This window comes from Athene noctua, chromosome 10 (assembly GCF_965140245.1).
Source record: "Athene noctua chromosome 10, bAthNoc1.hap1.1, whole genome shotgun sequence".
NCBI lineage: Eukaryota > Metazoa > Chordata > Aves > Strigiformes > Strigidae > Athene > Athene noctua.
This window is the reverse complement of record NC_134046.1, coordinates 8,193,927-8,210,074: the sequence shown is the minus strand read 5'-3', so window position 1 is coordinate 8,210,074 and position 16,148 is coordinate 8,193,927. Positions and strand designations below refer to the sequence as shown.

The 16,148-nt window shown below is 37.8% G+C and overlaps 1 protein-coding gene across 5 annotated transcripts; it reads left to right on the top strand.

Moving 5' to 3' along the window:
• Nucleotides 1-386: 386 nt before the first annotated feature.
• UBA3 (ubiquitin like modifier activating enzyme 3) lies at nt 387-15,540 on the top strand. Of its 5 annotated transcripts, none has more exons than XM_074914386.1 (18): nt 387-433; nt 559-600; nt 3,480-3,600; nt 4,594-4,674; nt 7,662-7,744; nt 8,251-8,331; nt 8,965-9,008; nt 9,297-9,361; nt 10,194-10,349; nt 10,471-10,573; nt 11,019-11,132; nt 12,641-12,694; nt 13,163-13,199; nt 13,279-13,360; nt 14,290-14,390; nt 14,512-14,575; nt 14,678-14,732; nt 15,205-15,540. In XM_074914386.1, the coding sequence occupies exons 3-18, from the start codon at nt 3,481-3,483 to the stop codon at nt 15,291-15,293; spliced, it is 1,329 nt and encodes a 442-aa protein (XP_074770487.1). In that variant the 5' UTR covers nt 387-433; nt 559-600; nt 3,480; the 3' UTR covers nt 15,294-15,540. The 5 variants fall into 5 exon arrangements, with proteins under 5 accessions (XP_074770487.1, XP_074770485.1, XP_074770486.1 ...); XM_074914384.1 differs by having other exon boundaries at nt 390-422; XM_074914385.1 differs by lacking the exon at nt 559-600 and having other exon boundaries at nt 392-422.
• The last annotated feature ends 608 nt before the right edge of the window (nt 15,541-16,148 follow it).

Genomic DNA, 16,148 nt, shown 5'->3' with positions numbered 1-16,148 from the left:
AGGGAGAGCCCTCGGCTCCCCGGGGCCAGGCGCTCCGGGGCGAGGGAGGGAGGCGGCGCAGGGCCCCTCCGCCGGCCGGGGTTGCCCCGCGCCGCCAGGCCCCGGCACGGCCCCGGGGCTCCATGAAGGCCCGGGCGGGTAGGGCGGCTGCAGGTCCCCGGTCTGTGCTTGAGGGCCCGGGGGCAGCGGGCGGCGGGAGGGGAAGCGGGGGGGGTGTGGTGTGGTGTGTGCTTGTGGCCCCACTCTGTTGCCATAGAGACTGGCGCCCCGAGCGGAGGCCTCGCCTGGCGGACGCTCTATCCCACCCCGTCCCCGACTCTATAGGTCGGCGACCGTGGCGGCGCTCTGGCAATGCGCCGCCCATAGAGGCTCTGTGGGGCATTGTGGGAAGCAGAGGGAAATATGGCGGATGGTGAGGAACCGTAAGTGCCCTGTATGTGTGTGCTCGGCCGCCCCTTCCCCCGCTTCCCGGGGACGGGTGGGCCCCGGGGTCCCCTCTCCCTCCTCCCCGGTCTCTGTAGCGCGATACTGACCCTTCTTTTATTCTCTCTCTTTTAGGGAGAAGAAAAGAAGGAGGCTAGAGGAGCTGCTGGCGGATGGGTTAGTGCGGGGCTGCGGGTGAGCGGGCTCCCGGCCCGGGGCAGGGGCAGGCAGCGCTTGCTGAGGGGCGGCTGGTAGGTCAGGGCGAGCCGCAGCCCCGCAGGAGAGGTGTGGGCTGGGAGGAGGCTGCGGGTTAGCTCAGGGCTGCGGGGCCCGCGGGAGAGGAGCTGGTAGGGGCGACCGTGTGTGCGCGGCCCGGGGCCCGGCCCGCGGAGAGGCGGGCAGGGGATGGCGCAGTCCAGGGCCAGGGCGGGAGGAGGGAGCTGGAGGAAAGGTGTTAGGTGGGTCAGTGTGAGGAGGGGGAAGGCGAAGGGGCGCTTAAGCACCAAGGACTGGGGAAGAGGAGTCTCCCGGGGAGAGGACCAAGGGGCTCACCCGGAGTGGGGACGGGAGTTGCGGGCTTGGAGCTTGGCATGAGTAAAGGCTGGTGTGCTGGAGAGCTTTGTGACAGGAGCGGAAAAAGCTGCATTGCCGGTCAGGGACATGGGGAGGGCCTCTAGCCTAGAAGCAGGTGACTAAATTTTGGCTGAAAATTAAAAATTCAGGCTACAGAACAGTTGCCTCTGCTTATTAAAACCCTAAATTCTATGCATCTGACTTAACGGCCGTGAAAACTAATGCTCAGAAATCTTTAACCTCATCTGCTTCCATCCCCTAACTATTCCTTTCCATCTGCTTGTGGCCCTTTTCCCAAAGATCACAAAGTAGAGCTGCCTGCCTGTGCGGTAGACTCGCAGGCTGTGCGTGTGTGTCTTGGGGTGAGGGTCACAAAATTCTCTGGGCATGTTGGATTGAGGGGGTGCATGCCATGTCCCTCAGAAGCATGGAGCTTTGGAGATGTGAAGGTGGCAGGGAAAAGTCTGGGCCTAAAGCAGCATAAGGACTGTGGTGTTCTGATATTTTAAATAAAACTAAAGCCATTTGGTGAAATAAGTAAGAGTTTTGTTAAACTCTAATCATACAAATAGCTGGTAATGCTGTAACAACATGAAAATAAACACTTTAAAAGTCTCTGAAGTTAAACATAAAACCTCAGGTTGAGTTATTGATGTTTTTCAGATCTCCACAACGTCCAACCATGTAGAAAACCAAACTACAGTGTAACTGCAAAAGTGAAACTATATCTTACTGTTTTATCACTTACAAAGGAAAATACACATCTAACCAGAAAAAGAGTACTGCTGCTTGATGGCTGTTTATGTGGACTGTCTAAAAGGATTAGAAAATAAAAAAGTTCTTAATGTCACCAAGCATAGCTTCTGCACTTGTTTCCAGAAGAGTTAAAAATTATAATGTAATCCATAGAAGCAATTACTGTGATCGTTACTGAGCCATTTTATTTGCTTAAGTGAGTGCTTAATGCACATCCTCAACAGATGAGCCCAGGGTTCAATGGAGGGAGTGTTTTATTTATTCACACCTTCCTAAAAACTAATTTTTGATGTAAATTGTGAAAACTGAGGGAGATACAAAAGTGCAAGTCAGAAGTCAAACGACCTTTATGAATGCAAAAACATTTTGTAGATCTTGTTTAACTGCTTACACTGTAAGTAACTTACCTAAAGTCAAGTTAACTAGGAATGAGTTCAGTCTGCAGTCAAAATATAGGCAAATTATGATGTATTTATTCATGTGCTTCTTTGTTTTTCTTTGTTACTGAAAGTATTTTGGAAAATTAATTGCCTCAGAGTTACTGTGGACATACTGTGTTGTCCATCCTCTGAATCCTGTGAGGATAAAGGCATTCACTGTCTATACAGGAAGTAATAATAAATTCTAAACATTACCCAACAACAGTTAATGATACAAGCGTTCTTCATATTACTTCACAGGAGGAAGCTAATAGCACTCCTTATCACTGATGGCACAACCTTTCATGCTCGGGATTGGCAAAGCTCTTTTATAACAAGCTTAGTTTTGTATTAACATAGAACATAATAGTTCATATATATTGAGCAGAGCTCCTATTTAAAAAGGGAAGTGCACTCTGTTAAGGAAGGGCTTGTTCTGTTTAGGTGATGCTCTTACCTTAGAAAATTACTTAAGGGAGCTGATTTTGAACTTTTCCAGTAAGTCTCTTAACAGTTTAAATTTATAGTTATGTACTACTAAAAGTGACCTGCAAAAGCAGAAAAAAGGGAGTGGAGTATTTGATGTAAAATACTGTCTTGAAAAATTAAAAGAAGATTACTGCAAACATTCCTTTTCTCAAGTGAGACTGCTACTGCTGACAGGCTCAGGAGGTGACTGAAAGATGGGGGTGTTCTAAATTGCACAGTGCCAGTTGAGGGTGAAAAGCATTCAAGATTCGTTGGGTTTTTTTTAACACTTGTTTAAATAAACTACAATGAAGACTCAGAGGAGACAACGCTGGGGCATGTTACTGTTATTCATTCAGTGCCTCACAACTGTGGTTACATACTGATAATTCTAAATATGATTTATGAACTTAAGTGTCAGAAAAAAGGATACAAGACTTGACTGATGAAAAAAAATATCACCCTCAAAACCTAAAGGGACAATCACTTTTTCTGTGTCCTCTTTAAATATGAAGAAAATAAAAGCAAAAAAGGTAGACCCTTTTTTCACTTCAGGTCAACTTTTACTAGTAACAACTAAATCAGTGGGATTTATTGAAACTCCTGGGGTTTTTTCCCCTCTATGCATATTTGTATTATTGCTTTCTAGTTCCACACGTAAAACCCACTCATGCAAATGTTCATGCACATGACTTATATGTATAAAGAATACGCAGATGCATTTGTATGAATGGTAAATAATTTTGTTATTTTTAAGATACATAAAGAAAAAAACAACATTTTGGAGATATGGCTTTTTCTCTTATGATTTTGCAGCTGAATTTACTGTGTTCTGTGCAGAATGGCTGTTGATGGTGGGTGTGGGGACACTGGAGACTGGGAAGGTCGCTGGAACCATGTAAAGAAGTTCCTCGAGCGATCTGGACCATTCACACATCCTGATTTCGAACCAGGCACTCAAGTGAGAAACACTTACTTTAAATAAAGAATCTGTAGCGTGTTTTGCAAACAAATGTAAACGTTTTCATTAATTGACCACCAGTAGTGTATGAATACTAAAACTGCATGAAAAGCTTATGTTTTAATCAGTTGAACATTATGATTCTAGAAGAACATACTGTATTCTTTTTATAAGCTTGTATTTCTAAATTGTTCACTGTCAGCTACAAGCTTGCTGTCAGCATATATATAAATATATAGCAACATATGAATTATGTTCTGTCTTTTGAGTTCCACATAAAAATGGAGAGACAAATGCTGATATTTTAAAAGTAATTAGATACAGTAAGGAATTTCGTATACTTAAGAAGGAATTAAGGTTAATATGAGTATTTAGAGAATTGGGAAAGGAGTTTAGTAAGGAAAAGCAAAATTTAGACTGTTTTAATTACTACTTCTCTTTTCCAGTACATTATGTTTCAGAGCTTACAGTTGAATGTATTTTACCGTTACCTTTTTAATGTACTGTTCCATTATTTGCTAGTTCGAGGCTGGAGTCTAGTAGAACAGTTCACAGAAAGTAGTTATATAGTTAAAAATTTCAATTCTTTTTGGCCAGCAATGTTGCCTGTTGTCTGTTTCTTTACGTTTATTTTGTATTATGTATCAGTAAAATATTTGGAGGAAGAAAACATTATCTCCTTAAACTAAATAATAATAAAGGGGGACCTTGCTTTTTTCATGGTCAAAAGTACTATAAAGAAAATACTATCAACAAGCTCTTACTTTTCTGTAAGTTGTGATTTAGGAACTGTATGTACTCAACAGATGATTAAAGTCCAATATGTTATCACTTTTGCAAGCACAAATTGTTTTATTGATCTAAGTTGTTTTATGTGACACTTACTAGGCACTGAAAATTTATGATAACACATTTATAAAGGTTATGAAGCAAAGGACAAATTATACTTTTTCCTATTTAATGTATTAATTTGTTGTTTTATATTTTCTGCAGGCTCTTGAGTTTTTGTTAAGCACATGTAAAGTACTAGTTATTGGAGCAGGAGGATTAGGATGCGAACTCCTGAAAAACCTGGTAATTACTCAGTTTTCACCCTCTGCTTCTTAGAATCTTCTTTTTTTTCCTTGAGGAAATGATCTTTTCTACTTTGCTAATTTGGCACTTTTGACTGTATATAGCTACTAAATTTCTAAGTTCTAATCAAAATGTATAAAATACATGATGATACAGACAATAAGCTTGAAGAATGCAGCTTGATAATAAGCTTGAAAGGTGGTAGTCTGATACGTTGCATGTTCTTTATTTGGCTTCTCAAATCTTGGCATGAGGAACAACATGGTGCTGTTTATGGATTGTAGACAAAAGTTCACTTGTGGCCTTAGATATGGTCTAATGTTGGTAATTTTCCCTAATTACTAAATCTAGAGAAATGAAGTAAACTAGGAACAAATCATGCTCATAGTGATACAAGGAAGGATTGTTTGGGATAAAGTGGCTAAATTATATTTTTTCAGATGAAAAGCAATACTTTAAACTGCCATAAGTAGCCAGTACAAAGTTTAGTATTAACAGTCAAAGTTGAATTTAATTTCAGTTTATTTTACATTTTTGAATTAATTCAAAGTGAGGTTAGAATTGCTGGAATTATTTATGTTCTTTCATTGTGAAATTAATAGAGCTAGGCTTACTGTGTCTGTGGTGACCTTCATGTCTGTGGAATCTCTTTGGCCTTCCCAAGTAGTGGCTCTTAGGTTTTCCAGTTCCTCAAGATCAGTAAATAGGGGGTAGTCTGCAGAGCCTGAACACTCCTGCAGAGCTGCTTCTGTATTGCTGAATTCAGCCTATGTAGTGACAGCTTTATTGAGTTTATCGCTATCCTCTCTGGAAGTGGCTAAGGAGGAATAGGTGACAGTGCAAGAACAGGGAAGAAATGTGGCAGTACTTTCCTGAAGTACAGATTACCAGAAGGTAATTTTAGTTTTCTTGATACACTGGTAGTTTATAATGGATTCTTTCCCTGGGTGTTCTGAAAAGCAATTTTTAGGCATTTAAAATGCAGTCATGGGGTCATGTGCTGTCAGAAATTTACCCAATAAATCTGTATGATTTTAATCCTATTAATGTGGTTTTTATCCTCCCAGATGCTTATATTTATTGTAGTGTACCCCTGTTACCATCCTCTTTGAGTCTGATAGTTTAGACTAATACCGTACATTTTCATGCTTCTATTTAATAATAAGAATGTATGGATTCCATGGAAAATGTGTGGATTAATACCTTATTATGAAATAACTCTTTTCCTTAATTTATACCAATACTTACGCATTGGTGTACTTTACTATAGAATTTATGTACTGCTATTTCAGTATTTCCAGAGATTACCTCCAAGCTTGAGATGCTTGATAAATCAGTAGCCTCATGTAAAGCTAGGCATGTCAGACCCATTAACTCAGGGGTTTTATAGTTCCAGCACTTGTGTACACTCTTGTTCTGGTTGCTGGTTTGTTACTGCAGTGCTTAAGCAGGATTTTACTTCAAGAGATTATGACAGCTCCAAGGCAGTTTTCTTTCTTTGGGAATTTAGTGCTGGTGAATTTAACCTCTGCCCAGAGCTAATATTTTATGGGTTTATTGGGATATAACAAATTCAATCTGTTGATAGCTCGTAGAGAAGGAGGATTTGTATGGGATGAAGGACTTGGTATGTCTGCTGTATGTGCTCAGTTCCCATCCCTTCAAAAAGGTTTTGTCATGATTTATTTTTATCATTTTCAGAAAGATAAGCTTGTAAGTAAATCTAGATTCTGTTCACATGTGTTCATGTCTTTGGGACAACGAATATAAATTTGATAAAGACTCCAATCTGTATGTTGGTGATGTCCCAGGCTTGCTCTTCTCTTTAGCAGGCTCTCTCCCAGCCTGCTTTGATAATATTGAACAAAACCTGAACATTTATCAATGATACAAAATGACTGTTCAACGCCAGGGGTATCCAATACAACATACAGAAATTCCTGCTGCTTTTCTTACAGAAATTAATTTCTATTCTGAAATAGTTTAGTCCTGTTGTTCCTTTGTTAATCAGTTCCCAATACAGCATTTTCAATACTTATTATGCATGGGATGGCTCTGTTTATTCAGAAAATGTAAAATGAAAAGTTTGGAAGTCTTTAGCAAGATGGAGTCTTAAAGGAAAAAACTTAGGGTACAGGACTCATTTATTTGGAGTCACTTCAGAACTTCACAACACATTTCCTTTCTCTAAACCCAGTGTTTTACAGCATTTATTTCCCTTTAATCACAATTCAAGTTGTTTCTTTATGCATGACAGATGTGTTTACTTTATCAGATCAGACCTGCAATACTGCGTTAAGACAAATTTACTTTGAAGTTTTTTGTCAAATCTAATGATGGCCTGCATGCACAGAGAGATCAGGCAGAACTTCTGTCAGAGGTTCAGTATGTTCTTAGATAGCAAGGTGACTTTTTGTGTTTGCATTCTGTTCCAGCATTGAATGCAGTGAGGAACGCTGGCTAATTTTGAACTGTGCTTTGGGGGTGGACATATCGAACTCATTTATTCTGTGAAAACTGTGAATGTTCAAAACCTTAAAATTTTACAGAAAAAAACCTTTTTTTTGGTTCTCTAATCCTGCCAAGCAAGGAAGTGCTTATGGTATTTATTCAAAATCTGCATTTTTTTCCCCAGTGAATGCTTTTGATTTACTCCAGTTGAGAGGGAATACTGCACATTCCCCTTATAGATCAGCCTACTGTTGGCTTCCCTGTGTTATGATTGGGTAGGCTAAAGCAATATTGCATTCAGTAGAACATTGTCTTTGACCTTTGAAAAGTTACTAATTTGATCTGTCTAAATACCAGCATGAGCAACCCAGCAATGTTCTTTTAACAAAGAATGACCAGATACCTGTCTGCACAGGGAATGGAGAGCAAGTATGTTTGTTCCTCCAAAGGTTGCTTTTCTGGCATGTGGAATGAATTCTGGAACACTATAAGCATTTAATTTCCTATAAAATGAATTTGACTATCTCTTTTCACAGGCACTGTCTGGCTTTAGACAGATCCATGTCATTGACATGGATACTATAGATGTTTCTAATCTTAACCGACAGTTTCTGTTTCGGTAAGTGATACTTTCACGATTCAACTTTTGTTTTTTTAAATATACCTAAAGAAAATATGTGAAAATGCTCATTATTTTTCTTGAACAAGATGTCATTAAAGATTATTAGCTAAGCATTGCATGTGATTCCTTCTTGTTTTGAGATTTGTGGTGTCATAGTTTGGGTGTGAAGAAAATTAACATACAGCTAATGAGTAATGGAAAAGGTGACACCAAAGAATAATGCAAACAGACTGAGATACCAGTTCTTCTGGTACCTTTTTCTTCTGAGCGAAATGAAAAATTGTTGGATTTTTTTTTGGTGCTGATAACTGTGGTTACATGGACATGTTTAGATAACTCTGGAGCTCTCCTATCTGATGCTTTACAGGGATGCCTTAAAATTATCCATATCAATGAATTGTCCTACAGTAACAGTCACTTAATTCAGTATTGCAATGCATAGAGTCTGGAAAGATTGAGTCTACTAAAATCATGCATTTCAAAATGCTTGGTTGTTTTCCCAGACCGAAGGATGTTGGTCGACCAAAAGCAGAAGTTGCAGCAGAATTCCTAAACAGCCGCATTCCCAACTGTGCTGTTGTAGCGTATCCTTTTAGAGAGAAATAGTAGCCCCGGAGTCTTCAAAAAAACCTAGAAAACTGTAGGTGGTAAGACTATCTAAAGTATTTTGCTGCCATCCTATCTTTTTCATACAATAAAGAACAGCTTTATTCAGCTGGTGATTGAGAATTCTTTCTCAGTGGCATTAACATACAGGAAATATGCATGGGGAAAGAAGGCTAAGCTTTAAGAAACCATTTTGTGTGTTTTCACTGAGCCTTTTTATTCAACTGCCATATTCTTATTTTTGCTGAGATACTAGAATTACAGGTTTATTCACCAGAGTGTTTTGTGCACTGATAGGAGACATTAGTTTATAAACATAGACTAGCACTTACTGATACAGGACTTGGTAATACCACATGTTTTGAGCTTTGTAAATAGTTTGCCTGCTGAGCTTTTTTCTGTGTGTGACTGTTACACTGTGTCGCTTACTTGTTTTGTCAGATGCTACACCTTCAGCTGTGGGAATTTTTAATCTTTCAGTGACATTAGGGTGGGTTTTTTTTAGAAGTGTCATGTAAAAATTGTACTATTAAATTAGATAATATTTTGGCTTTAGGTTAGCAAGAAAACAGTAAACTATAAATATATTCCTTTACTGGGCTTACATTCAGATATTTTAAAAAGATTCAAGACATGGATGAAAGCTTCTATCGACGTAAGTGGTATTTGTTTGCCTGCCAAACACCCACTGGTGCTGTAGGGGAACATTGCAGTTGTTACTGCTTGCTGCCTTTCCTGGTGGTTAGAGTGCTGATTACTTTAGTCTTCTGTAGCATACTGGAAGTAACAGTAGACAAAAGTAAAAACTGTCATGTAGGTAATCTGGGGGAGATAGTTAAACTACATTCAGTTCCTCTGTCATTCTTACAGACAGAATACTTTGCTTGTCTTAGGAAGTATGCATTAGTATAGATTTTAAATATTTATTTTTTTTTTTCTCTAGAGTTTCATATTATTGTTTGTGGGCTGGACTCTATAATTGCAAGAAGATGGATAAATGGCATGCTGGTAAAGTCTTCAGTCTTTTTAAAGCCTGGTTTTTAGTTGAGTATAGATAACTAAAATTGAACAGATTTGTATAGAATGTGTTATTAAAAGGAAATAAGGGCTGTTGAAACTCACGGCTTTCTCGTTCTATTTGGTTTGTGGTTTTTTAATTCTTGTGAACAGGATAAAATCCATGCTCTCTTACCTGCCTTTTTCTTGAGGAGTGTTAGCCAACATTTGTGCAGTGCCCTGCAGGGGTAATTTCAAAGTTAGATTACATTATTTGTGGCCTTGTGCAGTTAGGTTTTGAAAACCATGAGAAGGGAAGTTCCACAGTCTCTCTGGATGCTCCCATTGTGAACTTTTTGTTTTTTTCATTAGCCAAACACTCTTTATCGTGGTGCTACTTGTAAATGTCATCTTTTGGAGCCCCACTGTTACAAAGTAGTAGAAAACTGGTCATTGAACTAGGTAGTTTTATCATTGTGAATTTGCTTATAAAATAATGATCTTGAGTATTTACCAATATTTAAAAAACCAAACATAAACAACAAACCAAGAATTAAAACACCAAATCCTTCAAACTCTAGTATACTATAAGGAAATAATAGCATCCATCAGGGGAGTAAGGGGAGGAGGAGGTGGAGGGTGAAGGTGGTAGATGAAGTCCTGCACACTGACAGGTAAGTGTTTTATACACTATGTACCCTTAAAATAAATTGTATATTAAGCTTTCAATCTTAATCAAGATTAAAATTTTTAGGATTTTTTTTCTTTCTGCAACTTGTTTAAAAAACCTCTCAAAACCCAAAATGAAGAAACCCCAACAAAACCCTCTACCTTTATTTGTTAGATGTCATTTTTGCATTATGAAGATGGTGTACTGGATCCAAGTTCCATCATACCTTTAATAGATGGAGGGACAGAAGGTTTTAAAGGAAATGTTCGTGTGATTATTCCTGGTATGACAGCATGTGTTGAATGCACACTTGAGCTTTATCCGCCGCAGGTAATTACAACGAGTGATACTTCTTTTTTTTATATTCTCTTGATTTGCTTGTTTCTTTTCCTAGTTCTATACATGATGTATTACATGCTTTCTTCTGGTTTGATTCCCCTGCCCACACCAGGTCAATTTTCCCATGTGTACTATTGCATCTATGCCCAGACTACCAGAGCATTGTATTGAGTATGTCAGGATATTGCAGTGGCCCAAGGAGCAGCCTTTTGGAGGTAATTAGTGTATTTCACTGGTGCTAAACTGACATTTCTCCTTGTAACTAATTTGTTTTGAGTTAGATATACAACTACTTTTAATAAAACAATCCTACCTTTTAACCTTATGTGGCTCATTGTTGTATTGAATCTAAGCCTCCTCTGAGCTGGGTGATGGATTTTCTCTTCTTGGACTCACTCTCCAGTTCAGTATTTGTTCATGTGTTTCTGATATTGCACAGTGTCTTTCCTGACTCAAAATGTAACCTGTAACAGCTCTATAAATCTGTGAAGTTAACATACTTTGTGTATAGAGTGTGTTAGAATTTAGGATGTTTGTAGCGTAATGGGATATTCATTTTAACCCAAATTAAAGGGAATTTTTTTTAGACAAAAAGAATGCTGTATTTCTGAAGAACTCTTACAGCTGTAACTTACCTGTAAATTCTGAACTTTGCTGTAGAAGGTGTTGCGTTGGATGGAGATGACCCTGAACATATACAGTGGATTTACCAGAAGTCTTTAGAAAGAGCATCACAATTTAATATTAAAGGTGTTACATACAGACTCACCCAAGGTAAGGATATCGAATTTCACTTAAGTTTGTGACATTTGTGGCTGGATTGGCATTCTTTGTAATTGTTATGACTAAGCTGGCAACTCTGCTGAGAAAGAAATAGTTCTTTTCTCCCTTAACATCTTAAAACAGAAACAAGCAGCTTGTTTCCTGTGCCAGCACAAATATTTTATGATGAATCAGATGTTTAGGCACTCATCATGAATTGGAGGAACTTATTGGGAACAAAACTGAACATTCTTTTTGCCATTTTATTTTTAACCTGGAGCAGCTCCACGGTTTACATTACACTGTGACCACTTTTGCTGGGTCAAAGAGTAGGAACAAAAGAATGTGATTGCCTCTTTTAGCAACAGCAACACTTTATGCTAGTTTAGGCTGGTTAAGCCTATAGCATCTGTTCTTTACTGCTGTGTATGCCCCTGTTCGCATGCAGGTGCAGAATGCAGCCACTCATTTAATCAGTATTTTAAACGCTAACCAAATAGGAAGGAAGTGGAGAATCTCATACAGGAGATGCCACAGAGTATGTGGCAACTTCTACCTATTTGTTGACTTGTAGTAGTGAGAATGCATTTGAAATGATGGGCTTGAAATGCCACACTTGAACCCCAGTGTGTGCCTTCCTGTTAAAAAAGGGCAGGCAGATTCTTTTGTGCATCTTCCTCAGATTCGACCTAGCGTGTTGCAGATAGTCTTCTTTGCAGCAGTTTATACTGCCTTCTCTGGTAGTATTTTTTTGGCACAGATAAATGTGAACTCCAGTTATGAAATATATTTATGTACATGCAAATGGCTGCACAGTTTTCAGCATTTGAAGATGGTTCATTATAAAGTACATAGCAGAAAGAAGGCAAAGATAAAAGTTTTCTGCATGTTTTCTGAGGTATGAAGGGATACAAGTCAACAATGAGAAGTTGGAGGAAATTCAGACTACTTAGGAATTTGCCGTCTTTTCAGCAGGCCTGAAAAAAGAGGGAACCTCCTTGTTGCAGATGTACAAACTTGTATGCATAGGAAATCTTGCTTTGAATCAGTGTATGTACTATGCTGTTTGACTGGATGGGCTCAGCATGGAGAGTTGGGTGAAGATGCCGGTACATTTTGGCAAGCCTGTTCATGCAGAAGGAATACCAAAACCAAATATCTTTGCTTCATGCATTTCTCCAGTTAAACAGGAATAGAACTGAGTTTTAAATTCATTTCCAGTGCTAAATGCAGAATAAATGTTTTTATGATTTGTTCACAAGTTCTCTTTGTGTGATCCCTTCTTTTTCTCAACATGCTTGATGCATTCCTAAAATTAAAAAAAGTGCCAAAGTACTTGAGCAGCATGCCATTATACTTTATTGTTATAGAAATTCCTGGAAATGGAAAGTTTAAAAGTACCTTTAAAAGGAAAGTTTAAAAGTACCTTTGGGTACATCCTTCTGTAATTATTCTGGCTAAAAGTTGTCTCTCAGTATAGTTTCTTAGAAAAGACAAAGCTGTGTGTTTTGTTTTTACAGGGGTGGTTAAACGAATTATTCCAGCAGTAGCTTCTACAAATGCAGTAATTGCAGGTATGCTAAAAGAACTCATTTCACTTCTGCTTTACAGAGTAGAATTTTGTAAGGCAACAGTTTGCAATTGAGAACTCAGGAAGGATAATAATAGTTTTTAAATGGGTCTGATTTATTCTTACAGTCTCATTTCTGTTTTCCATAGAGAAACTTCATGTGTCTGTATAAATTCTAAGATCATGTATGATTGTAGGAGTGAGCAAGAGCATTTGAGACTGGGAAAAAAAATAATTGGAGAACATGGTATATAAGCTTAACGTAGTCTCAGATTAGTGCTGAATCTATGGTGTTAATGTATAGAACTAGCAGCTACCTTCAGATGTTCATTTTGCTCTTTATAAATTGTTATATTTGATTTTTTTTTTTTTTTTCGGTCACTACTTCTCTGATACAACTCTGTGCACTGATGTCTGAATGGTCTGAGATAGAACTAGAAAGTGAAGAAATTGTGTTTTTTTCTCATTCCAGCTGTTTGTGCCACTGAAGTTTTTAAAATAGCCACAAGGTATTTATTTTCTTATTAATAACATATATGATTTCCAACATAATAACATGTATTAACACTAATATATTTGTCATTACAGTGCATACATTCCTCTTAATAACTACTTGGTGTTTAATGATGTGGATGGATTATACACATACACATTTGAAGCTGAAAGAAAGGTTAGTGCCATTAAAGGCTTACAGGGTTTTTTCTGTGATTTTTATTGAACTTCTGTAGTCTGTGTGTATTTCTGAAACCTGGTATTGAAACTCCCGGCCCATAGCACTAAAGAATATTTTTTCTGAAGTTTTAAAAGGACAAATTACAATGTTTTTAGTCTGCTACTTCTCCAAAGTATTGGTTTTAGTGTGTAGGAATGTTTTTTAAACTTCAGTGGTTTTGGGATCTAGTAGTGATGACAGTGGCAGTCTGTCCATGTAGAGTAGCAGGACTGCTTATCTCCAGATCAAGAAGTTTTACTTGATGGTCCTGGTAATGAAACCTTTTCTTCTACCCATCAGTTTACAAAAAACTATTGCATGGTATATATAATGGCATATTTAATTTTTGCCTGTTTAGCTAAAGTTTCTTAATATGTGGAAAAATAGCTTCTGGTATAGGGAGGTTCTTCAGACATCTATTTCTGTGGTGTCTGCTGGTGGAACGTTGGTATCTCAAGTGTTTCTGCTATGCCTCCTGCAGAGGAAAACAGTGCTTGACTTTTTTGAAAGTGAATCCTAAAGATTTGCCCTGTAATACGGGAAACGTGGTTTACAAAATAAGATGAGCAGTCTTAAGAAGACTCATAAGCCAATCTTCTCAAAAAAGAGGTTATGACACAATTGATTTGAAAGTTTGTAGTATCAGATTTTATGATAGATTAAATTTGTACTTCATAAAAACTTAGTTGCTGTTGGGAGCCAGGTAAACAGTGACAGACTTCACAAGGTATTGGGTTTTGTCATGATTATTTGCAACAGTATTAATATTTCTAGAGCTAAAACTTTAAAAAAACCCCACAGATGCACAAATAGTTTTGAGAACTTATTAGCAGCATTTCTAAAATCACATTTATTGTAATGTGCATTCTTGTGCTGCCTTGTTGTAGGAGAACTGTCCAGCTTGCAGCCAGCTGCCCCAAAACATAGAGATTTCCCCATCAGCTAAATTGCAGGAGATCTTGGATTACTTGACAAATAATGCTTCACTGTAAGTGTACAACTATTCTGACTTACTTGATAATTTTTGGTAGTTTAGTGTTTCAAAAAGGTAATTTCTAAATGTATTTCTACCTGATTATCTGTTTTTTAAAAAAATGTTTTATATATAGGCAAATGAAATCTCCTGCAATCACAGCAACTATGTATGGAGGAAATAAAACACTTTATTTACAGGTAATCTAAATACATGTAATTGTCTTTAATGATCTTTATTTATTGAAATTTACTTTCCTGAATTGAAAAGGAAATGTTTTGGTCTTTTTTATTTTTTTTCAGACAGTAGCTTCAATTGAAGAACGAACAAGGCCAAATCTTTCCAAGACACTAAAAGGTATCACGCAGTTGTCATGTGTAGATTTTCAAGATAGTGCTCTAAAGAGGAAGTCAATCAGTTTTATCCCTGTTTGCTTTATTTTGCAATGGGCAGTAGAATGCAAACACTTCATTATCCTTTTACGTGCAGTATACCTTTCTCAGGTTGCTCAGGGATGGGCTTCAAATTGCTTAAATGTTAAGCATGGGCAGATGCAGAGAAAAACATTGCAGCAAAGCAAGCTGATAATTGATGTAAATTAGACATACTTAATTAGTGTTTTATATATTTCTTGACAAGGTCTATTAGTTTCCTGGTTGAATTAGATGAATATTGAATTAGATGAAATTAGTTCAGCTGGTGAGCTGTTGGCAACTTTATTTCATTGTATTTATCGTTTGTGGGAATGGCATTCAGAACTTTTTTTTTAATTTTAAAAAAAGACAAATCACATGGGTTTGTTGTACTTATACTTTTCTTTCTGTTTCAGAATTGGGGCTTGTGGATGGCCAGGAACTTGCAGTTGCTGATGTTACTACACCACAGACTATGTTGTTCAAGCTTCACTTTACCACTTAATTTATTCATAAGTAAACTGCATATACAGCGAGAGAAATCTGTACCCACCTTGTAAAACAAACGTACTCTGTGGGTGTTAAAGCAACTGAAACGTTCATGTTAGTACTAGCATTGTTGAAGATTAGGTAATGCAAATGAATCACCATATTTCAAAATTGTACGTAGAAGCCAATATTTGGTGGATTATATTTGTATAAATGCTTATTAATGTACAGAACTGATGTATAGGAATACACTTTTTTTTCCAGTTTTTGTTGTCAAAATGTCAATGCTAATATACTTTCAGACACATGGAAACTTTAAGGTGGCCAAAAGTCTTTGTTTCCAGTGCATGTGTGCATATGTATGTGCAAAGAGAAAGAAACATTTAGAAGGAACCACAGCGATCTGGTTTTAAACTGTAGCACTCCTATACATTTGCTGAGTCACCTTAAAGCCAAAAGAGAGCATTTTCTTCTTATCTGCTATTGATTTGATCCGTTTTATGAAAGGTGTTAAGTATGGAAGAGATTACTTTGTTTACAAGCAAACATGAAAGGACAAAATGATCAACTGTACATGAAAATACATCTCCACTAGCAGTCCCCAAGCAGCTGCTGTGCACAGTATTGCAGGATTATGTTAAGATATCATTGGTGCTGTTAAGGTATTTATTAATAAAAAATCATAAAGACATCTTCGTTTCTGTCTTATCAGTGGACATTGAAGAGCATTTATAACCTCGATTAAAAAATCTAGGCCATCATTTGGCTGCTTTAGTCAGAGACCTTGCAGCAAGCGGTGCTGGATAGGGCAGTGTGAATTCTTTGGTTTTACTTGATGTACATGACCTGCGTTGTAACTTTGCGTCTTCCA